This window comes from Scyliorhinus canicula, chromosome 3 (assembly GCF_902713615.1).
Source record: "Scyliorhinus canicula chromosome 3, sScyCan1.1, whole genome shotgun sequence".
Classification (NCBI taxonomy): Eukaryota; Metazoa; Chordata; class Chondrichthyes; order Carcharhiniformes; family Scyliorhinidae; genus Scyliorhinus; species Scyliorhinus canicula.
This window is the reverse complement of record NC_052148.1, coordinates 218,951,504-218,979,108: the sequence shown is the minus strand read 5'-3', so window position 1 is coordinate 218,979,108 and position 27,605 is coordinate 218,951,504. Positions and strand designations below refer to the sequence as shown.

General features: G+C 43.8%; 1 protein-coding gene across 4 annotated transcripts in view; it reads right to left on the bottom strand.

The window, feature by feature from the left end:
• alpk1 (alpha-kinase 1) overlaps nucleotides 1-27,605 on the bottom strand; it is a 210,346-nt gene that overhangs the window by 111,722 nt on the left and 71,019 nt on the right. For all 4 annotated transcript variants that reach the window (XM_038792179.1, XM_038792183.1, XM_038792180.1 and 1 more), the window contains one exon: nucleotides 24,503-24,657. In XM_038792179.1, coding sequence (XP_038648107.1) covers nucleotides 24,503-24,657 — 155 coding nt within the window. The remainder of the gene's footprint in view (nucleotides 1-24,502; nucleotides 24,658-27,605) is intronic.

The window sequence follows — 27,605 nt, the reverse complement described above, 5'->3', positions numbered from 1 at the left end:
ATGGAAAATAGAAGCAGGAGGAGACTGTTTGGCCCTTCAAGCCTGCTCCGCCATTCATTATGACAATGGCTGATCATCAAGTTCAATACCCTGATTCCGCCTTCCCTCTATATCCCTTGATCCCTTTAGCCCCAAGAGCTATATCTAATTCCTTCTTGAAATTACACAACATTTTGGCCTCAAATACTTTTTGTGTGAACAAATTCCACAGATTCACCACTCTCTGGGTGAAGAAATTTATCCACAGTTCAGTCCTAAAAGGTTTAACCCTTATCCTCAAACTATAACCCCTAGTTCTGGACTCCCCCACCATCGGGAACATTATTTCTGAATCTACCCAGTCTAATCCTGTTATAATTTTGTAAGTCTCTATGAGATCTCCTCTCACTCTTCAAAACTCAAATTACTATAATCCTTTTTTTAAATAATATTTTATTAAGGTATTTGAAAATGTTTATAACAGTAACATAAACAATGACATCAACATGGTAAAATAAACATTTCCCCCCTCCAGCCTAATCTTCCCGCACCTCAACCATGCAACAACAATCCACCCCCCCCCCCCCCCCCCCCCCACCACCACCACTTTGGAATACTGCATCTGCTGACATTTTAATTTTCTCCAAGAAAGTCGACGAACAGCTGCCACCTCCGGGAGAACCCTAACATTGACCCTCTTAAGGGAAACTTTATTTTCTCGAGACTGAGAAACCCAGCCATGTCACTAACCCAGGTCTCTACACTCGGAGGCTTCGAGTCCCTCCACATTAACAAGATCCATCTCCAGGCTACCAGGGAGGCAAAGGCCAAGACGTCGGCCTCTTTCGCCCCCTGAACTCCCGGATCTTCCAACACTCAAAGAATATAATCCTAACCGGTTTAGTCTCTCCTCATATGACAGACCTGCCATCCCAGGAATCAGCCAGCTAAACCATCGCTGCATTCCCTCCACAGCAAGAACATTCTTCAAGAACATCCTTCCACAAATAAGGCACGAAAACTGACAGAATACTCTAGGTGTAGCCTCACCAATGCCCTATACAATTACAGTGAAACATCCCTATTCCTATGCTCAAATCCTGTCACTAGGAAGGCCAAGATACCATTTGCCTTCTTCACTGCCTGCTGTACCTGCATGCTTACTTTCAGCAACTAATTCATGAGGACTAATTCATGAGGACACCAAGGTCTCGCCGGGTATCCACTTCTCCCAAATTACAGGAATTCAAATAATAATCTGCCTTTCTATTTTTGCTACCGAAGCGGATAACCTCACATTTATCCAATTATACTGTATCTGCTCTGCCATGCATGTGCCCACTCACTTAGCCTGTCCAAATCCTGTTGAAACATCTCTGCATCCTCCTCTCATCTCACTCTCCCACCCAGCTTTGTAGCATCTGGAGATAATACATTTAGTTCCCTTGTCCAAATCATTAATATATAATGTGAACATTTGGGGTCTTAGCACTGATCCCTATGGTACCCCACTAGTCACTGCCTGTCAATCACAAAAAGGCCCATTTATTCCAACATTTTTGCTTCCTGCCTGCTAAATAGCTTTCTATCCATCGCTAGACACTGCCTGTAATCCCATGTGCTTTAACTTTACATATTAATCTGCTGTGTGAGACCTTGTCAAAAGCCTTCTGAAAGTCTGATTAAACATATCCTCTAGTTCTCCCTGGTCAACTCTACTAGTTACATCTTCAAAGAATTCTTGTAGATTTGGCAAGCATGATTTTCCTTTCGTAAATCTATGCTGGCTTTGTCTGATTACATCATTGCTTTACAAATGCCGTGCTATGAAATCTTTGACAATTGACTCCAGTAACTTCCCTACTACGGACATTAGGCTGACTAGTCTATAGTTCCCTGTTGCCTCTCTACCTCCCGTTTTGAATAGTAGGGTTACGTTCGCTACTCTCCAAACTGGAGGAACCATTCCAGAGTCCAAAGAAGTTTGGGAAATGACCAATTATCCATTATTTCCAGGGCCACTTCTCCTGGATGAAGATTATCAGGCCCTGGAGATTTGACCGCCTTCAATCCCATTAATTTCCCCAAAACTACTAATAATAATTTCCTTCAGCTCCTCACTAAAACTTATGTTTCTCAAAACATTATTCATGTCTTCCTTTCCTTTGTAAAGACAGAAGCAAGTATGAATTTAGCTCCTCAGCCATTACTTTGTTCCATGTTATGAATTCCCCTGTTTCTGACGTTTAGGGGCCTGTATTGGTTTTTATCTATCTTTTTCTCTGAACATACCTATGGAAACTTTTACAGTCAGTTTTTATGTTAGCCGCTAATTGACTTTCAAATTGTATTTTCCCCTTCTTAATCAATATTTTGGTTGGCCTTTGCTGAATTCTAAATCAACCCTCAGCCCTATTGCCTTTTTTGCTAATCAGTATGTCTCTTCTTTGTTTTTTTTAAATTTTCAAGTGTCCAATTCTTTTTTTTTCCAATTAAGGGGAAATTTAGAGTGACCTATCCTGAACCTCTTTGAGTTGTGGGGTGAGACCCATGCAGGTACAGGGAGAATGTGCAAACTCTACACAAACAGTAACCCAGGGCCCGGATCAAACCTGAGTCTTTGGTGCCGTGAGGCAGGAGAGCTAACCACTGTGCCACCGTTCTGCCCTTATGCCTCTTCTTTGAATCTAATACTATCTCTAATTTATCTTGTAAGCCACGGTTTGGCCACAGTTCCCTTTCTACACCTGAGCCAAATAGGAATAAACAACTTTTGGAGTACACCTATTTGTTCTTTGAGTGCCTGCCATTGCCTGTCCGCTATCCTTCCTTTCAGTAATATTTCCCAGTCTGTCATAGCCAGTTCATGCCTCAAAACATCATAGTTACCTTTATAGAGGTTCAGAACCTTGGTCTCATAATCAACTACCTCACTATTCACTTTGATAAAGAATTCTACCATATTATGGTCACTCATCCCCAACGGTTCTCTCACAACTAGATTGCCAACTAATCCTTTCTCATTGCATAACACCCAGTCCAAGATGGCCTGTTCCCTTGTTGGTTCCTCAACATATTGGTCCAGAAAACCATCCCGTATACACTCCAGTTTCACGTGCACCACTTTAGAAATTACCTTAAAATCCTCCTTCCAGTAATCCTCTAGCTTTGGACAGGACCAAAACACATGAACGTGATTAGCCCTCCCCCCCGCAACGTTCACACACATCTTCTACTCCTTCAAAGAATCAGCTCATCCTCGCACTCGTGAGGTGTGTTCTGTATACCACCTTCAGCTGTCTCAGCCCCAACCTCACGCACATGGTGGAGGCATTCACTCTCTGGAGCAACTCATACCAGAGCCCCTCTTCCATATCCTCTCCCAACTCTTTCTCCCACTTTGCTTTGATCCCTTCCAGTGGTGCCTTCTCCTCTTCCAAATTATCTCTGTAAACCGCCGACACTACCCCCTTCTCCCTCTCGTCAGCACCTCCTCCAGCAATGTGGAGGCCAGCTCCACCGGGAAGCTCTGTATCTCCTTTCTGGGAAAATCTCGAACCTGCATGTATCTAAACATTTCCCCCTGCTCCAGCCCATACTTCGCTTCCAGCTCCTTCAATCCAGCAAAACGACCCCTAAGAAACAAATCTTTTAGTGTCTTATTCCCCTTCTCCTCCCATATCCGAAAATTTCCATCCCACTTTCCTGGCTCAAATGTGTGGTTCCCCCGAATCGGCATTTCCCTTGACCCTGCCCCCAACCTGAAGTGTTGGCAAAACTGCCTCCAAATTCTCAATGAAGCTATCATTACTGGACTCCCTGTGTATTTCCCCAGGACCATTGGGAGCGGCGCTGTTGCTAGTGCTTTCAATCCCGACCCCCTGCACAAACTCTCCTCCATTCTGACCCACTGGGAATCAACCCCTCTGGCCCAGCTCCGCACCTTCTCCACATTCGCCGCCCAGTTGTAATACATCAGGTTTGGAAGACCCAAACCCCCCTGCCTGCCTTCCCCTCTGTAGCAGCACCTTTCTAACTCTGGCCACCTTCCCTCCCCATATGAACGAAGTAATCCTTCCCTCAATCTCACTGAAAAAAGCCTTTGGCAGGAAAATCGGCAGGCATTGAAAAATAAACAAAAATCGCAGCAACACATTCATTTTAATCGCCTGTACCCGACCCGCCAGTGACAGAGGGAGACCATCCCACCTTGCCAGATCAGCTTTCACTCTCCCCACCAAACTAGAAATATTATTCCCCCACTCCCCCCCCCCACTCCCGGGAAACCTGCAACCCCAGGTACCTAAAGTGGGTTCCTGCCCTACAGAATGCCTTCCCCACCCCCGGCCGAGACACCACAAAATACTCACTCTTGTCTAGATTTAGTTTGTACCCCGAGAAAGACCCAAACATTCGAAGCAGCTCCAATATTCCCGCTATCGACATACTCGGTTCCGACACGTATAACAGCAAGTCATCGGCATATAAGGACACCCTATGCTCTATCTCCCCCCCCGCACTATTCCTTTCCATACCCCTGAACCTCTTAATGCGATGGGCAACGGCTCAATCGCGAGTGCAAACAGCAGGGGGAGGGCATAGGACATCCCTGCCTAGTCCCATGGTGGAGAGAAAAGTATCTCGAGCTGATGTTGTTTGTGCGGACACTGGCCCTCGGCTCCTTATATAGTAGCTTTACCCAGTTCACAAATCTTGGTCCAATCCCAAACCGCTCCAGAACTGCCATCAAGTACCCCCATTCTACCCTTGTAAATCAGATCCGGAGCCACGACCAACTTCCCTGCCCTATCCCTCACCTGAACAATTTCCCTTACCGCTGCCTCCCTCCGGAGCTGACCTGCTAACATACGACCCACCTTATTTCCATGTTCGTAAATCACCCCCTTCCTCGTCTCAGTTGGTGCACCGCCTTCCTGGTAGATAGTCGGTCAAAGCTCGCTTGTAGTTCCTTCCTCTTTTCCAACTTTGCTTGGTCCCCATCGTCTGCATAACTATCCACCTCCAACATCTCATCTATTACCCTCTGCCGCTCCAACCTCTCCTCTTTGTCCACCCTGGCCTTAAACAAAATCACCTCACCCCGCCTTTAGAGCCTCTCAGGCAACTGCCTTGGACACCTCACCCGTACAGTTGAAACCTACATATTCCTCAATTACCTTTTCAATTTTGTCACAGAACCCTAATTTCCACCCCGGCCTCTGCGCTACCCCCATCTCCAGTACCATATCCATCCAATGCGGGTGTAACCAGTACCTATTGACTAATCAGGCTTCAGGTGATTGACAGATAACTGCCACTCAGCATGATGTGACACTGCAATTGCCGAGTATAAGCTTGTCTTTTTAACATTACTTGTCCCGCTCCCAATATTTTTCACTTTTGCCCTGTTTGAATCAAGCCTTTAGTTTCTTGGCCTGTTACTTTTCTTATTCCCCTTTCTGTGTTTTGTTTTTGTCCTTGTTTCCTCCTCCTTTGACTTCTTCCATAGGTTCCCTCCCTTTTAGTTTAAACACTTCCCAGTCACTCTCGCAAATAGTACTAACCTTGTAAAAAAGGAAAAAAGGAAATACTAATTCAATTCCCATTCTGTTTCAATTCCTGAGTTTCAAACTCACTCTGGCTGCGTCTCATTCTGTATGTGATATCTCCCACTGCTTGTAGGATGGGCTGACAGGACTCGGATAACTCGCACACCAATTAAACTTCAAAAGTATGTAATCAGTACCTATTGACTAATCAGGCTTCAGGTGATTGACAGATAACTGCCACTCAGTTATCTGGTTGGGGTAGCTCCTTAATAACTTTTTAACTGGATAATAAACTTTTGAAAAAGGAAAGAGGGAAGCATTTACAAATTCAATTCCCACTCTGTTTCAAATTTCCGAGTTTCAAACTCACTCTGGCTCTGTCTCCCTCTGAATCTGGTCTCTCAGCTAATACATTCTCAGCTAATACAATAACTGTACTTTAACCTTGTCCCATATGATTTGAATCAGAGAGTGGATTATTCGAGTAGCAGCAAGGTTGTAGCAAAGAGACTGGAAGTATTGGGCACTTCTGCTTTAAAGAGGGACCATTAAGAATTCATACAAAATGAGTGTGGCAAATCCTGAGGGGCGGAGGCTGGAGGTTGACACCCCCGCCGTTACCTCATGAGGCCAAAGGTCTGGGTGCCACATTTAAAGGGCACCCAGACAGGCAATCATTCCCTGCAAGTCCAAGAGTATTATTCTTGCTGTTTGAAGCAAGATTTTGGGAACGACTGTCACTCCCTCTCTACCTGATGACACCTGGAGTTGCTGCCAACCCATACAAAAAATGGCAAATGTCCTAGTGCAGACAACGTGTGGCTCCATAGTTCAGTAATACCTACCTCCCTGCAGGTGCTCCGCCAGGTTGTCCTAGAAAGGCAGGTGCTCCGGATTCACTGGAATGTCAGCAGGATTCCTTCCTTCCTGTCCTGAGCACTTTTGACCAATGGGGAGATCCATAATTAGCATTGGCACACCCTGGTCTCCACCAACCCCACCATGGTCAACCCAATCCTCGAAGTTTGCAGAGAACTCTTCCTGCCGATACATCCATGTCCATGGACATTCACAGTGACCCTGGAACTGGAAAACATCATCCTGCACCCTCCGTCAATCAACTTTGACTTTCCCTCAAGGGCGGCACGGTGGCACATAGATTCGCACTGCTGCCTAATGGTGTTGAGGATCTGGATTCGATCCCAGGCCCGGGTCACTATCCTAGTTTGCACATTCTCCCCATGTCTGCATAGGTCTCGCCCCCACAACCCAAAGATGTGCAGGGTAGATGGATTGGCCATGCTAAATTGCCCCTTAATTTGAATTTTTAAAAAGAAATCTTTGATTTTCATTATATTACCCTTAAGCTCTCATTGACCTATCCTGTATTGTCCAGCTTCCTCCCTCTGCCCTCACAAGACTTCATAGAGATACCACCTCTCTTGCTCCCTTCCTCCATCAACCATGCCCAGTTCACCTTCGTCTGCAGCCATTCAGTCTCAACCATGACTATCTCTTCTCAAGTAGTTGCACAAAGCTCACCAAAGAGGGGGCAGCATGGTGGCACAGTGGTTAGCATTGCTGCCTACGGCGCTGAGGACCCGGGTTCGAATCCCGGCCCTGGGTCACTGTCCGTGTCGAGTTTGCACATTCTCCTCGTGTCTGCGTTGGCTTCGCCCCCACAATCCAAAAGATGTGCAGGTTAGGTGGATCGGCCACGCTAAATTGCCCCTTAATTGGAAAAAATAATTGGGTACTCTAAATTTATTTTTTTTAAAAGCTCACCAAAGAGAAAAAAGTATCTCCTACTCAGTCCAAATCCATCAGGAAGACTACCATGCCTGCTGAACACCATATTTAAGCAGTTATGAATCTGAAGATACTTATTGTTTGTTCACTGACCACTTAATTGGAAAGGCATATTCAATTCTAGTGAGGTTGTCTTTAATAGACATGCGTGACATGAAAATCTATTAAAAAGAGATCCCCGATGTTTGCCATTAGGTAATTTAATATGCCATCAATCCATCACGAGGGCAGCACGGTGGCCTAGTGGTTAGCACAGCAGCCTCACGGCGCTGAGGTCCCAGGTTCGATCCCGGCTCTGGGTCACTGTCCGTGTAGAGTTTGCACATTCTCTCCGTGTCTGCGTGGGTTTCGCCCCCACAACCCAAAAATGTGCAGAGTAGGTAGATTGGCCATGCTAAATTGCCCCCTTAATTGGAAAAAATAATTGGATAATCTAAATTTTTAAAAAAAAAATCAATCCATCACCAACTTCATTCTCTAGTTTCATCCTGCCATTGGGAAGCTGACTTTTAGTCTCCCACACAATGAAGTGACCCGTTTGCCTTGTTTCCCATTTCCTGGAACATTACAGGATTCTGCCCAGAGTTGGCATAAATTAAGATTCAATTTAAGATTGAATTTAAACTGGTCCTTACTTAGATATTTGATAATTTGCGTAACAGTGAAGTTTAAGTTTTGTTGTTCCTTCATTTGATCCCTATACTTGCATCCGTGTGACAGGTCACTGCTGTCCAACTGCACTCAGTTCCTGTCCTTATTTTAACATCCAACTTTTTAACAAAAATTAAATGCTATGTGCAATAGACTTTTAAACAGCTTGGTTCGCTAATCCATAAATGTACTTGAAGCATTCAGCTCGATTACTTACTGTGCTGACTCAGAATGGCATTAAACTACTGCTTTTTAAATGATCCAAAGAGAGCGAGAAACCTCTCTACATTAAAGTGTTCTGATAAAAATCCTGAACTACAGAATAGATGATGGGTTGATGGCATATCCAGAAGCAGGCTCTCCCTAAATTGACACATCCCTTTCAAGGCACTAGCTGTGGGCCTAGTGTATTAGGATATTGAGTGAGCATAAGCCTACGATCTTCACCAAGGACATATATAGCCCCACAGGTTCATTATCTTAAGTGACCTGAACTCCCCTCTCCAATGAAGATGATTTTAAAATAATACTTTGCATTCTTCTCTTTCACTCAGAAACAGCTACGTCTCCCAATGGTGGTGGCTGCCCCATTACTGTTACTGGAGCAAGATGGGTGTCAAATTAGCACCCTAAGTATCACACCTCTGTCCACCAGCCCCAAGGAAATGAGGTGCCCTCTAACTGGTCTCCAAACCCCAATATTGGGGGCATCAGGGAGCTATTAGGAAATTGGGTCCAGAAACGAGATCCCAACGTAATTGGCAATTTAGAGGTTAAATAGACTGAGGGAAAAAAACCCTGCTAGCACAGAGTCAGAGGGATATGCAAGGATCTGGCTTGAGTTACTTTGTCCCATTTAGATTTAAACTCATTAGTGTGAATACACAGGATGGCCTGGTTGAGCAAGGGTGAGTCACTCAAGATCCATTGTCCTTCGGGACATTCCTGTCTGCCAAGCTATTAGCCGAAGAGTCTGATGGCCTCTATGTCCATCAATGGGAGGTTAGTTGCATGTCAATAGCATGGCTTTATTATTTTGTTTGAGGGGCTGGGCAGAACAGAGAGAGAGAGAGAAAAAAATCCTGTTTTGAACAGGTACAGGGAGAAGGTTTTGTAAATCAACGGAGAGGGTCATGAAAGTTGCCACCGAGGCAAGCTTTGGATAAAGTATTCAGAATGAAAGTCACTACCTGAAGGAAAATTGCTTCGTAAATGCAAGTATTGCCTTTGTCTGCCTGTGAAAGTGGCACGAGAGTTGCATGTTCTGTTACAGTGTTGTTTAATGGGAAATAGTGTGTTACGGTTAAGGAACTACTTGTAATCTGTTATTGTGAGGGTTAAAGTTTAAAAGTTTAAATATTATTTTCTTTTCTTTAAATAAAGTGTGTTTATAAAATAACCACGCCTTATTCCTTATATTATCGTTCCTGGAATGAATCAATCTTTCTGTACAGTCTTAAAACGTTAAAATGTTATGGCTCTGCTTCAGCCTCTTAGCCACTGTTGAGAGCTGACCAGGCATCTGTAACAACTTGGGATTCATGGCCGAGGCTCTTGCGTATAATTCCTTGTTTGGTTTGGGGGTTATCGAACTTAAAGATGGTTAGTGCGTATGGATTGATTGCATTCTTTCCTAGTTTGAAATATTGAATAGGGAGTGACTGGAGATGGCCTTACTGTTGCAAAAGATGTCCTGGGGGTAGAGGAAATCACTCGGGAAGAGTTACAAGGGGAATCAAAAGCAAAGTTTCTGAGTTTGGCAGAGAAACTGCAGTTAGCCCTGCCAAAAAGGACAAAGAAGGCAGAGATAATACAAGCCTATAGCTCAATATTTAAACTTACCAGTGACACAGTCCAACCCATTAGAATTAGCTTGAATCCAACTAAAAATGAAAGAATTTGAAATGCAGGAAAAAATGAGAAATGGAGATGGCCAAAGAAAAAGAGGGTTTTTCAAAGGGAAATGGAAAGGAAGAAGATTGAAATAGAAGGGAAATTTTAGCAAAGGAAGAGAGAGAGAGAGATTGGCCATGGCAGAAGCAAAGGAGAATGAAAGAGAATTTGAACTTCGGAAACTGGTACTGCAACAACAACGACTTGAAGTGTTGGAAGCAAAGGCAGGAGTTGAGGAAGTTTTTGGGGGAAGTAGAAATACCCACCTCATCAGAGGTTTAGTAGGGACATGTTTAAATATATGCAAGCCTTGCGAAGATTCGATGAAAACGAGGTTGAAGCATACTTTATATCCTTTGAGAAAGTAGCTAAACAATTGAATTGGCCAAAGACCATGTGGGTGGTGGTGGTTCAAACAAAGTTGGTAGGTAGAGCTAGTGAAGTGTTTGCCTCACTATCAGAGGAGGTATCTGGGGATTATGATGTGGTGAAGAAAGTCATATTAAGTGCCTACGAACTATTGCCAAAAACCTACAGACAGAAGTTTAGAAATCTCGGAAAAGACCCAGGTCAGACCTATCTAAAATTCAAAAAAATTAAACAAGCTAATTTTAATAGGCGGGAGTTTGCTGGTCCACTGTAATTCACATACCGGTCCACAGATAATGCCACCTCCCTGGCCCTAAACTCATCCCTGGAGCATCTCGACAACAACATTAGACTCCTATTTATTGACTAAATCTCCGCCTTCAACACCATAATCTCAGCCAAGCTCATATCAAAGCTCCAAAACCTAGGACTTGGTTCCTCACTCTGCAACTGGATCCTCGACTTTCTTACCCACAGACCGCAATAAGCAAGGATAAACAATAACACCTTCTCCACGATAGTCCTCAATACTGGGGCGCCGCAAGGCTGCCTACTTAGTTCCCTACTGTATTCCCTATATACACAAAACTGTGTGGCAAAATTTGGCTCTAACTCCATCTACAAATTTGTTGACGACACGACCGTTGTGGGTCGGGTCTGGAACAACGATAAGTCAGAATACAGGAGGGAGATGGAGAACATAGTGGAGTGGTGCAGCGACAACAATCTCACCCTCAATGTCAGCAAAATTTAAGAGCTGGTTATTTACTTCAGGAAGCAAAGTATCATATACACCCCTGTCTGCATTAACGGGGCCGAGGTGGAGATAGTTGGCAGCTTCAAATTCTTAGGTGTGCACATCATCAACAACATGCCCTGGTCCACCCTCGTCGACGCTACCACCAAGAAAGCACAACAATGCCTATATGTCTTCAGGAAACTAAGGAAATTCGGCATGTTCACATTAACTCTTACCAACTTTTACTGGTGCACCTTAGAAAGCATCCTATCTGGCTGCATCACAGCCTGGTATGGCAACTGCTCGGGCCCAAGACCGACCCAAGAAACTAAAGAGTCATGAAAATCGTCCAGTCCATCACACAAACCCACTTGCCATCCATTGACTCTGTCTAAACCTCCCGCTGCCTTGAGCGAGTGGGCAGCATAATCAAAGACCCCTCGAACCCAGCTTATTCACTCTTTCAACTTCTTCCATCAGGCAGGAGGTACAAAAGTCTGAGAACACACACAAATAGAGTCAAAAGGCCACAGATTCACAGCCTTGCAGTGGGCTAGCAGGCAGCTGGTGTGGAGATCGCAGCTCCAGCTGCCGATACTGCCCCCCGCATATCCGAGTCAGAGGCCGTACATGCGCACTGCGGCGGCCTCGCCGTGCTCCATTCCGGACTCAGACTGCGGACCTTGACCACAGAAATAGTGCCCCCAATCGACTGCGCACCCGACCCGGATCGCCCGCACAATAAAAGCCCAGTCCCGAATGAGGTCGCCCCCTGCCCTCCGATCAGCCGGCCCCGAACTGTGGCGGCCCTGGACTGAGTCCGTAGCCACCATGCGAAGTTCCAGAAAGGCAGGACCAGATTAGATACACGCTGTTGGGAATTCGACGGGTCGGGGGCAGAGATTAGTGGGGCAAACCTTGGGCAATGACCTCAGGTGATGGATACTCTGCGCGGCGTACTGCCCGAGTATGCCACTTTTCGGGGGCGGGGAATCGCCAAACCGGCGCCGGTTCCGATTTCATGTGGGAAACTGGATACTCCGCCCCGTCATCGAACGCGATTTTGTTATTGGGGTGCACAGAATCCAGCCCCTTATGGGATACAGGAGCAAGTCAGTCTTTAATGTTGAAAGATAAGGAGATACCTGGTTTGGAAAGCACATTGTCGGAAAATGTGGTAATATATGGGATTGGTGGTGAGACCAGTAATGTGCCACTATGGATTTGTTTATGGATGGACTTGTTTATTGTCACATGTACTAAGGTACAGTGAAAAGTATTTTTCTGCAGCCCAAACAGATCATTTAGTACATGAAAAGAAAAGAAAATACATAATAGGGCAATATAAGGTACACAATGTAAATACCTAGACATCGGCATCGAGTGAAGCATACAGGGGTGTAGTATTAATCGGGTCAATCCATAAGAGGGCGTTTAAGAGTCTGGTAACAGCGGGCAAGAAGCTGTTTTTGAATCTTTTTGTGCGTGTTCTCAGACTTTTGTATCTCCTGCCCAATGGAAGAAATTGGAAGAGTGAGTCAGCCGGGTGGGAGCGATCTTTTATTATGCTGCCCACTTTCCCCAGGCAGCGGGAGGTGTAGATGGAGTCAATGGATGGGAGGCGGGTTTGTGTGATGGACTGGGAGTTGTTCATGACACACTGAAGTTTCTTGCGGTCCTGAGCCGAGCAGTTGCCGTACCAGGCTGTGATGCAGCCAGGTAGGATGCTTTCCGTGGTGCATCTGTAAAAGTTGGTAAGAGTCAGTGTGGACATGCCAAATTTCCTTAGTTTCCTGAGGAAGTATAGGTGCTGTTGTGCTTTCTTGGTGGTAGCATCAATGTGGGTGGACCAGGACAGATTTTTGGTGTTGTGAACACCTTGGAAGTTGAAGCTGTCAACTATCTCCACCTCGGCACCGTTGATACAGACAGGGGTGTGTACAGTACTTCGCTTCCTGAGGTCAATGATCAGGTCTTTAGTTTTGCTGGCATTGAGGGAGAGATTGGTGTCATTATACCACTCCACTAGGTTCTTAATCTCCCTCCTATGTTCTGACTCGTTGTTGTTCGAGATCAGGCCCACTAAGGTCGTAACGTCAGCAAACGTATACATGAAGTTGGAACAAAATTTTGCCACACAGTCGTGTGTGTATAAGGTAAGGTTAGAGAGGTTAGAGAGTCCATTGAAAAGTGCTGAAATGGTGGTAGGAGTAATAGAAGAAGTACCATTGCCAGAGATACAATTTATCCTGAATGATATAGCTTGATCATAGGTGGGAGTGCAGTCTACTATGGTCGAAAAGCAGTGGAAAATCAAACAACAGATATCCTACAAGTATATCCGGGAGTGTTTCCTGGTTGTGTAGTAACCCAATCGCAAAGTCACAGGCTGAGATAGGAGGAAGAGAACTTGAGGACTGCCAATAGGGAAGCTGAGATTCAATTGTCAGAAACCATGTTTGATCAGATGGTTAGTCAAGACAAAGAGCAGTTGGTGGATGAACTGTCAGGAACCACATTTCATCAGCAGGTGGTGGATGAAGCAGCTGTCATTAGTTCAAATCAGTTGGTTGAATTAGAAACAAAAAGATTCAGAGCTGAAGAAGTTGTACCAGAAAGCATATATGGAAATGGAATCTGAGTGTATACCAGAATGTTATTACATTAGAAATAATGTATTAATAAAAAATGAAGACTGTAACATATTCAAGCAGATGAGAAATGGGCAGAAGTTCATCGAGTGGCATTATCGGTGGGTTATAGAAAGGAGATTTTACAGGTAGCGCATGTAGTTCCAGTAGGGCGTGATTTAGGGATGAGGAAAACTGTTTCTATTGGCCTGGACTGCATGAGGATATAGTTGAATTTTGCCGTATGTGTCACACATGATAGATAATAGGGAAACGTCAGGCAGTAATCAAACCAGCACCTCGAGTACCTATTCCCACATTTGAGAAACCATTAAAAGCAGGATTTAGTGGACCGTATCAGATTGAATGGAACCATGTCCATATTCTGGGCATGTCCGAAGCTTAGGGAATTTTGGCAGGGGTTTGCGGATGTCATATCCAAGGTGTTAAAAACAAGAGTGGCACCGGGTCCAGAGGTGGTGATTTTCGGAGTGTCGGAAGATCCGGGATCCAGGAGGAGATAGAGACAGACGTCCTGGCCTTTGCCTCCCTAGTAGCCCGGAGACGGATACTATTAGCTTGGAGAGACTCAAAGCCCCCGAAGTCAGAGACCTGCCTTCAGTGGCGGACTGGCCAGGGTGTCAGCTTGCCCGATGGCAAGTGGGCCCCTGATGAAGTGGGCCCCCTATATCAAATAAAAATGCAATAAAGAAACAAACACACACAGCTGTTTTAGTAATAAAAAGGAATAAGAAAAAAAAGAGAACAGGACACAAATAAGCAGTGCATGAAAAGGAACGAAGCAGGGGAGGTAGTGGAAGGATGTGGAATAGGGGGGCCCGGGTCGGGCATAATTAAGGAAATTCCATGTTTTCAGCAAGAGTGTGTGAATTTGAAGATAAAGTTACAATTCGTGATTTGAGATGGTCGGCAACTTTATAGGATATCAAGCAGTAGTCTTGGTTCAGCCGGTACATCGGTCCGGGGCCCGGAGAAACAAGAAGGGGCCCGTGAATCTCTGAAGGGCCCTTAAAAATTATAATTAATTAGATAAATAAATCTCCAACTTCTTTCCTGAGATTTGTATTCTAACTTAATAAAATATAATTGTTTTTAAAAAGAGCAATACCAAATAAAAATGCAATAAAGAAACAAACAAATAATCACTTAGTATGTGAAGAAACGAAGCAGTGTTAAAGGATGTGAAAAGGAGTGGGGGGGGGGTCTGGTTCACCCGGGTCGGACATAGTTGGAAATCCACGTTTTCAGCAAGAGTGTGTGAATTTAAAGATAAAGTTACAGTTCGTGATTTGAGATGGTCGGCAACTTGAAAGGATATCAAGCAGTACATAGGGTCGTGAGGTCACCGAAAAGGAGAAGCGGTACCTTTGACCGTGAATCATGAGGTCAAAGATATTGAAGTGATAAGCCATAATCGGTAAACTCAAAGGGTTGCGACTTGTAGCACTACACTGGTATCAAACTGGACATGTTAGCTTTGGTCGTGGGACAATTTTTAATGTCTTACTATAGTCGGAGCAAACTTCTAAGTTTCAACAGTTGTCTCAGTTGCTTGCTGGTGTGAACACTGGACAGTGGATTGTCTCCTCTTCTGAAGCTGCATAGGCCACAGGAGTATTGACTAATGAACATAGCCTATTGAAGTGTAAGTAAGTTATTTTATATTTTTTATCAAGTAGGGGTTTATCTGGCGTTCCTTCAAGTTATTCTTGCAATCATCAATATTCATTTTTCCCAATGTGGGCTATTTTTAATTAAGTTTTTATTTCAGGAATATTACCCCTACCAGCATGGAAAAGGAAAAGCATAAATCTGGGTTACTAAAACGCAAAAAACAAAAAGAAGCAGAAAGGAAGGAATCAGCCAAGCGATGCAGGCCTATTACAGAGTTTATAATACCACAAGCACAATCCACATCAATATCCAGTTCTGCAACAAATAATCAAGAAGCAAGAAACAATGCTCATGGTGATGATGCAATGACATGCGAGTTACAAGAACAGAGAAGAGCTACTTTGAATGTAGAGACAAATACGAGTGCATCCATTACTAATCAACCCAGGCCCAATATTTCTTCTGGCTTCCTTGTTCCGGTATCTGTACTGCCTGTAGTTGCAACATCTGAACACATAGCTTCAACTAGTGACAGGGAATCAGATATTCCTTCAAGCATAAATGACTTGGTTTCTGAAGCACATCCTGTAAATGAACCTACGCAAGAAAATGAAAGATCAATTACTGGAATCTTCCAATATCCATCACGAGCAAAGCGAAAACAGTTTTTTTGCTGAACATCCACTTCAGCCACTTGATGATCTGCCATTTGATGCTCGTTTGTATGAGAGGAAAATTATGAACGACTCAGTCCCAAGAAAATGGCTAACATATAACAAAGAAAATAGATGCTTATATTGTTCATACGGCTTAGCCTTTGAGTTTCCCAACACTTGTAATCCATCACCCTTTGTACGTGGCTTTAGTGACTACAGGTGTATTAGCCAGAGCTTGACTTTACATGAATTGACAACAACACATGTCAGAAATGCTCAGCAATATATCAGTGTGGTTAATGATGGCACCTTAGATAAAACTTTTGCAGCATCACTAATTAAAAGGAAAGAAGTATTGAAGCAGAGAAGTATTGTCATGAGGATTATAGATATCATAAAGATGTTAGGCAAGCAAGCACTTCCTTTTCGAGGTCACAGAAATGAATCGGCCTACACTCTAGATAATGAGGTTCTGAATCATGGCAATTTTTTAGCTACAGTGCAGTTGATGGCAAAATATGACCCCATTATGGCAGCTCACGTTTCTGCAGTGCAAAACAAGCCTAAACAAAGAATCAAACGATTAGAGCAACAAGGAAGTGCTCAAAGTAAAGGCCATGGTGGACTTGTTACATACCTGAGTAAAACAACTATAAACATGTTAATCAAAATGATGAAGAATATGATACAAGAAAGAATTAGTCATGAAGTTTCTCAAGCAAAATATTATTCTATTCAGGTTGATTCAACACAAGATAATTCATCCATCAATCAGTTTAGCATTATTATTCGGTATGTGCTTAAAGGTATTATCTGTGAGCGATTACTTTGAGTTGTGCCAAGTAATGATGGTACAGGACAGGGACTTTTTGATCTATTGATTGAAACATTACAGCATCTTAAAATTGACCCCCAAAAATATTTATCTGATAGCACAGATGGCGCTGCAAGCTACCATGGCCAGTATAATGGTTTACAAAGTAAAATTGCTGATGTGGCTGATCAACATGTTCATATATGGTGCTATGCCCATGTCTTGAATTTGGTGATAACTGAAACAACAAAATGTTGTGTGCCTGCAGTTTCTTTTTTCAATTTGCTCCAGAATATAGCAACTTTTGTGAAAGCATCATACAAGAGAATGGCTGTATGGATAGAAGTTGTTGGAAAACATCTAGGACAAGAAAAACTGAAATGATTAAAGCTAATTGGTGAGACGAGATGGTCAGGAAAATCCAATGCAGCAACAACTATATTTGGACGTTTTGATGATGCCGCTGCCAGTACTTTCGTAAATCTATTGACATGCTTATCAATGATACAAGATTCAGAAAAGTTTGATGCAAAAACAAAACATGAAGCAAATGTTTCACTTCAAAGTCTCCTAAAGTTTGAAACCATATTGACAGCATTTACTTACTTGTATATATTTGAAACTACAACCCCGTTATCAAGTTATCTACAGACAAGTGGTTTAGATATGTTTACTGCATGGAGTTTGGCAGATTCAGCTACAACAAAGTTGAAGGAACAGACAAGAACATTTGATAACGTTCACAGCAAGGCTTTGGAATTTGTAAATAAATGTAATGACAGGATTTCACAGATGAATATGGATGAAAATCAAACATTGGAAATCGATGCGTTGGAAACAGCATTGCCAGTTAAGAGGCAGAGGAAGAAGAAAAGAATGGCAGATGAGCTTATTGACGATGAAAGAAATTCCTCAGATTCTCTAGCTGATTTTCGAGTAAATGTGTTTAACCTAATAATGGATCGCATTGTCCAGTCACTAGAATCACGCTTTGTACAACACAAACAGTTGTATAAAGACTTGTCCTGCTTGGACCCAGCAAAGTTTAAAACTATTGCAGAGAAGGGCCTTGAAGATGAAGCATTGGAAGGTATTATTAAGTTGTTACCACAAATCAGCAATATTGGAATTGTTTTCTTTAGCTTCAAACTTTGATGTATTAAAGCTATTGCTTAATGATGGTGAGAATATGGATTCCAGTTGCAACAATTGTAAAATTTGCAGCACTTGCCCATCGTGTGTACTAAAAATTCTGGCATCCAACAGACTTCATGACAAGGCAGATGATAACCTTTATGAACTTTATAAAGCCATCTGCACACTTTCAGTCACTCAAGTCCAATGTGAGAGGACATTTTCAAAGCTAAAGATCATAAAGACAAGGTTAAGAAATTTGCTGTCTGAGGAGAATTTGGAATCATACATGTTGCTATCCATTGAAAAGGGATTGTTAGATGAATTGGATGCAGAAGCAATTATTGGCAGATTCGCACAATCATCTAGCGCAAACGATTGTTCTTAATATAGTGGACTGCATGCAATGCTCTATTGTGCTTTTGAACTATCTGTTAATGTGTAAATTGTGCAGTAAACTATTTAAAAATATCAACCAATTACTTAAAAAAAAAATTTTAAATTAAAAATTCAATTATAACATTCTGTATTTACATTTGGTATCTACTGCCAGTAATATGTACAATACATGTACACTGTAATTACTAAGAAATACACATTTTTTCCACAAAAATTTTAATTGTACCCTTTTTTCCATATGTATTTTTTGAACATTTTATTTATTCGGTATGAAAATTAAATGATAGCATTGTAGTTGTGGGTGGGCCCCCTTTATCTCCTGGCAACCAATATTTTTAGACCCAGTCCGCCACTGCCTGCCTTACTGACATGGCTAGCTTTCTCTGACTGGAGAAAATCAAGTTCGCCCTGAGGGGGTCAATGTTAGGGTTCGACTGGAGGTGGCAGCCGTTCGTCGACTTCTTTGGAGAAGATTAACCGTCAGCAGAGGGGGCGGGGGAGGGTATTTAGTTTTAATTAGATTACTGTGTAAGAAAGGTGGGATCTGTGAGGGAGGAACACGGTTTTTGCACTATGTTTATATTTGTATGTGCACTGTTTCTTCTGTTATTGTTATAAAATCATAAATAAATGTTTATAAAACAAAACTTGGGATGTACAAAAGTAATTACGCAGGGTATAACGGTCGGAAATGATGTTCCTGGGCGGCATGTGGTGCAATGGTTAGCACTGGGACTGTGGCGCTGAGGACCCAGGTTCGAATCCCGGCCCTGGGTCACTGACTGTGTGGAGTTTTCACATTCTCCCCTTGTCTGCGTGGGTTTCACGCCCACAACCCAAAGATGTGCAGGTTAGGTGGATTGGCCCCGCTAAATTGCCCCTTAATTGGAAAAAGAATAATTGGGTATTCTAAATTTATGGAAAAAAAAGAAATGATGTTCCCATGCAAGCTCAATCTGCAAACAAGATCACAGGTACAAACGGAGATGGCAGGTTCATGTAAACGAAAAATAAAACTCCTTAACAGAGTGAATGGAGAACTGAAGGCTAGGAAGCAGCTAGCATGGGAACTTCATCCAGCAAAAGTCATCCAGCACGGTAGCATTGTGGATAGCACAATTGCTTCACAGCTCCAGGGTCCCAGGTTCGATTCCCGGCTTGGGTCACTGTCTGTGCGGAGTCTGCACGTTCTCCCCGTGTCTGCGTGGGTTTCCTCCGGGTGCTCCGGTTTCCTCCCACAGTCCAAAGATGTGCAGGTTAGGTGGAAGGTGGATTGGCCATGATAAATTTCCCTTAGTGTCCAAAATTGCCTTTAGTGTTGGGTGGGGTTACTGGGTTATGGGGATAGGGTGGAGGTGTTGACCTTGGGTAGTGTGGTCTTTCCAAGAGCTGGTGCAGACTCGATGGGCCGATAATCTAATTCTACGATAATCAATGATGGTTTCACGGAGGAGAAAGTGAGTCAGGAAAGGCAGATTCTGAAGACAGCTGAGATCATGAAAGTGAAGAGGAGCAACCCTAACAAGGGAGAGAGCTACTCACAAGGCAGCAGGTTGTAATGAAAGAAACTGCAGGAACTGTGGAGCTCCACGAACGGTCAAATTCCCATCTAGTCAGGAGGAACAGACTCTGTCTTCTTCACCACAGCAAGCAGTGCCTTCCCCCCACAAAAAAAGTCAGATCCTTGATTACACCTTATGGACCAGTGAAAAGAATGAATACTCCCTATCCCGCGGATGCAAAAACCTCCATGGATCCACTCCTCTCATCTCCTTCATGAACCCGGACAATACCTTCGCACTTCTCCACCACCTCCACCCCCACACCACCCGAAGGGAGCAGTGAGAGTGGACGGGATCTGTCCACCCTTTGGGTCCAACACCACATTTCAATTCCCCCCCCCAGCCCCCACATCAACTGGTGAGTATTGAAGTCTGGTGTGGCCGCTAACATCTTCCTCGCAAACCCAGAGCCATCCAAATTTGTGTTATATACGCTAACCAACACCACTAGCCTCCCTTCCAACGCCCCAGTCACTATCACATACCTGCCCCCTTGGTCCGCTACCACCTTCTCCATTTGGAACCTCCCCCGTTTACCCACAAGTACCGCCAGCGCCCGGGCTTGACTGTCGAAGCCTGAATGGAACACCCGGCTCACTCAGCCCTTCCTTAGCCTCATCTGGCCCTTTTCCTCAGATGGGTCTCCTGTAACAGTACCAAGTCCACTTTGAGACCATTTAAATGCGAGAAAACTCACGCTCTCCTCACCAGTCCACCCAGCCCTCGCACGTCCTATGTCACCACTCTGACTGGGGTCTCTCATCCCCTGCCGCCCTTTCTACCCGCCATGACCATCCCCCCAGGCCCCGGCTAGTAGGCGAGACCCAACCTCGGTCCTAGTCACCGACACTCCCCCCACATCCCTCCCCCCCACCCCCCTTCCCAGCAACCCCTCTCCCACTTCCTCTTGAAAATACCTCACCCAGTATCATCCCCATCCCCCCACTATTCACACCTCCTCGGCCCATCGAAACCTGCCCATACAGGTTCCAACGACTGTGGCTACTCCCCGCCGTTCACTAACCAGCTAACGCCCTCCCTCACATCGAAAAAGCACACCAACTCCAAAGACCCACACCCACCCCTTCCAATCTCCGTAGCTCGCTAGCATCTCGGTGAAGAACTCTGTGGGTCTCCGGCCTCCACCCCCTCAGGCACACTCACACTCCTCAGATTTTGTCTTTGTGACCTGTTCTCCAGGTCTTCTAACTTTTAAAAAATAAATTTAGAGTACCCAATTCATATTTTACAATTAAGGGGCAATTTAGCATGGCCAATCCACTTAGACTGCACATTTTTGGGTTGTGGAGGTGAAACCCAAGCAAACACAGGGAGAATGTGCAAACTCCACACGGACAGTGACCCAGAGCCAGGATCGGACCTGGGACCTTGGTGCCTTGAGGCAGCAGGGCTAACCCACTGCGCCACCGTGCTGCCCCCCAGGCCTTCTACCTTGGCTCTCAGCCCTCTGTTGATGTCTGCCATCCTCTGCAGCTCCTCCGCCATCGAGGTGAACTAGTCGCTGTGCCACGACAATGCCTACTCCACCCTTTCATTTTCTATCCCTGCTCCCGCACCGCCGCCAAAGTCCTCACCAACTCCTCTCTCATCGGGGCAAGGGACTCACCCGCCCACTCCTTAAGCGTGGTCATCATCTCCGTCCGATGCCTTTCAAATTGCTTCGAAAACAACCACTCAAACTCTCCAGCCATCACTTCAGCCATCTTCGCCACCATAATGGGCGCAGCCCCAACTGATGGGCTCTCTCCCACCATCTTTCCTCCCACTGCACCCCTCACCATGCCCAGCGGCAGACTTTCACTCGCTTCCTTTTTCCCTGGATTCTTCTTTCCGTTTTTGACATTCTATAGATGCTCCAGCCCTTCCCGCAAACTCTCACAAAAGAATTTACCCCAAAAACTGGGTGCAAAGGGCTAAAAAAGGAGCCACCAAACATACAACCTCCACCTACATGCCGTAACCGGAAGTCACGTTCAGTATTTCTATGACTGCGATTGCCAGCTCGGTGGTTGACGGGGTGGACTACAATTTCCATGGAGGCTTTCGCAAAGAAATCTGCTTTAAGTTTGGCTAAAGGGGCATCGCAATTCTGGAAAAGCCAACATTTTCTCAGGGTTTCCCCAGTCCACCTGCTGAGATTATGGGGGAAGAAATGAAGAACCACCGCAGAAATTTAACCCTTGGTGTCAAAAATGTGTGTGACTGGTTAAGACTGCCCCAAGTCATTTCATGCAGGAGCCTTGCACCTTCAAAAGGACACTTTCAAAACTATCACTGTGAAGTAGTTTTTATTCTATTTCACTGACAATTAAAAAAGAGCCAGTTAAAAAAAAACAGGTGTTTTCCGCAGCCATAGTGTATCTCTACAGGTTTACCTCAGAGTTGTCTTGAATTGCCCAAGAACTGTACATTTGCGAGCCTTCATGGAACAATTCACTGGTCAATTTAGGGCAGCACGGTGGCATTGTGGATAGCACAATTACTTCACAGCACCAGGGTCCCAGGTTCGATTCCGGCTTGGGTCACTGTCTGTGTGGAGTCTGCACATCCTCCCCGTGTGTGCGTGGGTTTCCTCCGGGTGCTCCGGTTTCCTCCCACAGTCCAAAGATGTGCAGGTTAGGTGGATTGGCCATGATAAATTGCCCTTTGTGTCCAAAATTGCCCTTAGTGTTGGGTGGGGTTACTGGGTTATGGGGATAGGGTGGAGGTGTTGACCTTAAGTAGGGTGCTCTTTCCAAGAGCCGGTGCAGAATCGATGGGCCGAATGGCCTCCTTCTGCACTGTAAATTCTATGATCTATGATATAATAACATTAAGATTCTTACAGTATTCTACATATTTGCAGTTGTTGAACTCTGATCACTTTCAGAGGCTGTTATGCTTGAACCTCTTTCACTATTGCCAATTGGAATAATTGCTTGAGCAACTGAACTGATAGCGGGGTCTTTTTAAAAAAAAACTGATTTATATTTGTCGAAAAAATTTGATGGCACAAAATTGTAGAAAGGTGTGAGCAAAAATAGTTACTTTTATTTTTTCCAGAATGAAAATAAGCAAATGACACAAGGGTCTCAAAAATGCTAACTCGAAGTTCCCAAGTCGGACAGGGTTAAAAAGTTAAGAGGAAACACGGTGAATTTTTAAAGTTGCACTGTCCTGCATTCATGAAAAATGATTGAGTGGTTTAATCAAAACTTAAAGGATAATCAAGAGAGGAAACATTTCTGCCTGAAATCAGTGTTCGAAAATTGTAGTATATGTTCTGATTCTGTATTCATGCTTCTTCTTCCAAATGAGGGCCACAGAGTGCTGACACAACCAAAGCAAGCGCTCAGTGCAAAACAATTTATATCCCTAAACCTAAAAAATATCACGGGTCAAAATGGCACTCTTTCTGCTGCTGTTTGCAGTTTGGAAATTCTTTTTTTTTCCACCTCCTTCGCTTTCAGAAGTACACAATGGCACTGGAATATAAATTACCAGCAGCGATTAAATAATAGTTCAAAGCCGATCGCGAGGGCTGTGGTGTTTACAAAGTATTTTTTAAGCAGCATGATGAAACATTGCAAGAAGAGACATTAACCTATGGGCTCAAGTATCAGTGAATGGTTCGAACTGGCATGAGGTTGGATTTTGGGCCTGAATAGTGTGTGACCCCATGATTTGCTTTGTTTAGCTATGGCAGCTGCGGTTATCAACAGATGTTTCGGCAATAAATAATTGGTATCATCTCAGAAAAGAGCCGTCTACCTGGGGAGAAGGCATAATACAAAAAACACGGGGTCACTATTACTGCTGCATTAATCTCTCATATACACAGGTTTCTTGGGGAGTTTACTGCAGGTGTTTCTTCTGTGAGAAAGCCTCTGATGCAGGCAAACTCTCTAAAGTTATAAAGCTTTTGTGTGGGATAACGAAGGTCAAGCAGAGCTATAAATTCCTGTCTTGAAGGAACAAAAACAGCTTTACTACTTTTATAGACAATCACCTTCCACACCCCCCCCCCCCCCCCCCCCCCCCCCCCAACACTCCCAAAAAAACATGCACAAAACACACAACAAAACAGAGTAAAACTTTTAAAAAGAGTTCTCCAAGTTTTCATCAATAAATTATTTTTGGAGAAAGTAAAGCGAAAATATTTATCTCTGATGTCTTTGCGATGAAGAAAGAAAATGACTGTCGGCCCATTTTTTTTGAGGGGGGTGTTTTAATTTACAGATTCTGAGAAAATGTTGAACATCCTTTGTGTGAACTAACATATGAAAACTTTTGAGTTGAATTCCTGAGACAGAATGAGTTGTTTTGGCTTTGTTTGTTTAAAAAAAATGGGGGAGGGAAGAGACGGTCCCTCTTTTATAATGATCCCCACGTCTGTGCCTTTCAAAATGTTTGGAATATTGGCTCATCTCCGTTCATGTGAGAGAGGTCACTTTTACTCATTAGCTTTGGTGAACAGCGTGTGTTTGGTTTCATTAAGTATAATGTGTGAAAGAATGAAAATAATTTTACAAAAACTAGAAATACACCCCCTTACAGAAGCTCTTGAAAGTATTTAAAGGCACATCATGATCATGTGTGAATTAAAGGAGAAAATATTTTGCTTTCACGCATACATTTTTTTGAAAGGGAAATCTTTTTGTGCAACAGGTGCATTATTCATACCAGCAAATCTGGCAGCTTCTCGCTGATGATATCTTTCAGGTTTGTTTTGTCTTCTGGGCATACTTCTTGTTTGTATTGCCACCTCTCTGGCACAAAGGGCCACTTCATTTCCTTTGCCTGCTCCAGCAGGGTCCTCAGATCAGCAGAGAGTGAAGCTAGGAAGGTTAAAGTTCATGTAAGGAAATCTCAAAGAAATAAAAGACACCTCAATTGCAAATGCTAAGATATGGCATCTGAAGTTGTGAAAGCACAGCCACTTGAGAGTAACTACAAGCTGCTCAATCCTTACAAAAGAGTCATAATGATGATTTGTCTGTCACTGGGTGCTTTACTATACCATGCCCTGCAGGTAAACAAACTCAATCAGCTCTTAAAAACGTTTTTAAAGGAAGTAAATCCTTTCAATGACACTCTATGCATGAAGAACCATAGCAGGAATGGAATGAGACAAAATGGTCATCAAAACACTTAGTAATGCACACTGTAGCAAAGTGCCTGGGATTTGTTTTAAGCAGAATTGGATGGGGCCATTTTGTGAACTCTGCATTGCTGGTGAATTTACAAAAAAGAAATATCCGTCCTTGAAATTCCACAGTGGTTTTCCCAGTCTCCTGCTGGAATTATAGTTGGAGATCAGGACTACTCCAGCAGAATTTCAGAGCCCATGTTCTGGAGCAGTTGATTTGGATGTCAGCCAGAATACAGCAAGTTTACCTTATTAGTTAAAACATATAAATCAGTGTTTGGACACTTGTTTTTTTTTACCTTGTGAGTAAGTTAATCCACTCATGCAGTGCTCATCAATAACATCCACCTACCTACTCATTATGCCTTTGCTTTATGCACCAACCCCTCGTGCTGATGAATAAGGATGGATTAACAAAGCTAAATTCTGGCTAATGCCAAGCTAAGCTTCTTTCGTTTTTCAAACTTTGAGTACTGAATGACTTCTATAGATTTTAAAAGATGAACGCAAGGAGGCGGTGGAAAAAAACCTCAAGACTCGATCCCTTCTGTCAGGACTGAGTTAGGAGGAGTGCACTGAGAAACTGGGCTTTTCAGCCTTTGAAAAAAAAGACTGACAGCGAGGGCACCTCATTGCATTACAGGAGATCATAAATAATGTATAGTAAAAGGTAAATCTGAAACAATACTTCAAGCTAAATTATGGCACCAGCACAAGAAACCATAACTTCAAATTTGAAACGGCAAACTAAAATTGAGTATTAGAAACTTCCCTTTCACATAGAAGGGATCATTTTAACTTCGTGTTAAATCACTGACTGTAAGAACCCGGGTTCGATCCTGCCCCGGGTCACTGTCCGTGTGGAGTTTGCACATTCTCCCTGTGTCTGCCTGGATCTCACCCCCAAAACCCAAAAGGATGCGCAGGGTAGGTGAATTGGTCATGATAAATTGCCCTAATTGGAAAAGAAAAGAATTGGATACTCCAAATTTATAATAAAAAAGGCATCGTTGACTGCAAATTGGCAGCCTGTTTCATAGCTTGGCTGATCTTTTTTCTCACTGAAAATCAGCGAACTATAAAAAGGATTGTCAATTCACGACATCTTCCTCAGCCGATGGTAAAAGTTAAAAGTATCCTTAAAGAATGTGCAATCTGGATCTGACGCTGATATTTTTTTGCAGTTCAATATTTTGGGGAGGAGCAGGGGACATGAGTTTAAGCTATACAAAAGTCGGAAACGACTGGATGTTAGGCAGTCCTTCTTCAAGAAGGAGTGAGTTTCAGGAATGTACTGCAGGCTGGTGCAGTGGGTGCTAACTCTCTACATGATCTTCAATAGGGAGCTGGACTGACCCCTGACTGAGACAGTCTTTATAAATATCAAATGGTTATTTTGATCCCTCACTTGAGGGATCCCACAAGCAGCAACGAGATAGTTAAGAATTTTCTGTGTTCATCCTCTTTCTTTACTTTTTGTACTTTTCCTGTGAGATTACTTAGCTGTGGGGTGGGGGTGGGTGGGGTGCAGATGGATTGGGGTTAGAGTGGGGGGTGGGGGGGATTGGGATAGAGGAGGATTTGTTTAATGATGCTCCTGCTATCATGCTTATCATGGTAGGAAGGCTTGATGAACCAGTTGGCCTTTTCCTGCCCATCAATCTTGTATGCTCGAATGGTAGAGGGACAATCTCTGGAAATTACTCTTACCTTCCGCCAAGGTTACACCAGTAGACCAGTCGAAGCTCTGTGGGATTTTCAAGTCATACTGCTAAAGTCAAATTTATCTGCCGTGCAGTGTTGGATGATCATAAGACCATAAGACATAGGAGCGGAAGTAAGGCCATTCGGCCCATCGAGTCCACTCCACCATTCAATCATGGTTGATTTCAACTCCATTTACCCGCTCTCTCCCCATAGCCCTTAATTCCTCGAGAAATCAAGAATTTATCAATTTCTGTCTTAAAGACACTCAACGTCCCGGCCTCCACCGCCCTCTGTGGCAATGAATTCCACAGACCTACCACTCTCTGGCTGAAGAAATTTCTCCTCATCTCTGTTCTAAAGTGACTCCCTTTTATTCTAAGGCTGTGCCCCCGCATCCTAGTCTCCCCTGCTAATGGAAACAACTTCCCTACGTCCATCCTATCCAAGCCATTCATTATCTTGTAAGTTTCTATTAGATCTCCCCTCAACCTCCTAAACTCCAATGAATATAATCCCACGATCCTCAGACGTTCATCGTATGTTAGGCCTACCATTCCTGGGATCATCCGTGTGAATCTCCGCTGGACCCGCTCCAGTGCCAGTATGTCCTTCCTGAGGTGTGGGGCCCAAAATTGCTCACAGTATTCTAAATGGGGCCTAACTAGTGCTTTATAAAGCCTCAGAAGTACATCCCTGCATTTATATTCCAAGCCTCTTGAGATAAATGACAACATTACATTTGCTTTCTTAATTACGGACTCAACCTGCAAGTTTACCTTTAGAGAATCCTGGACTAGGACTCCCAAGTCCCTTTGCACTTTAGCATTATGAATTTTGTCACCGTTTAGAAAATAGTCCATGCCTCTATTCTTTTTTCCAAAGTGCAAGACCTCGCACTTCCCCACGTTGAATTTCATCAGCCACTTCTTG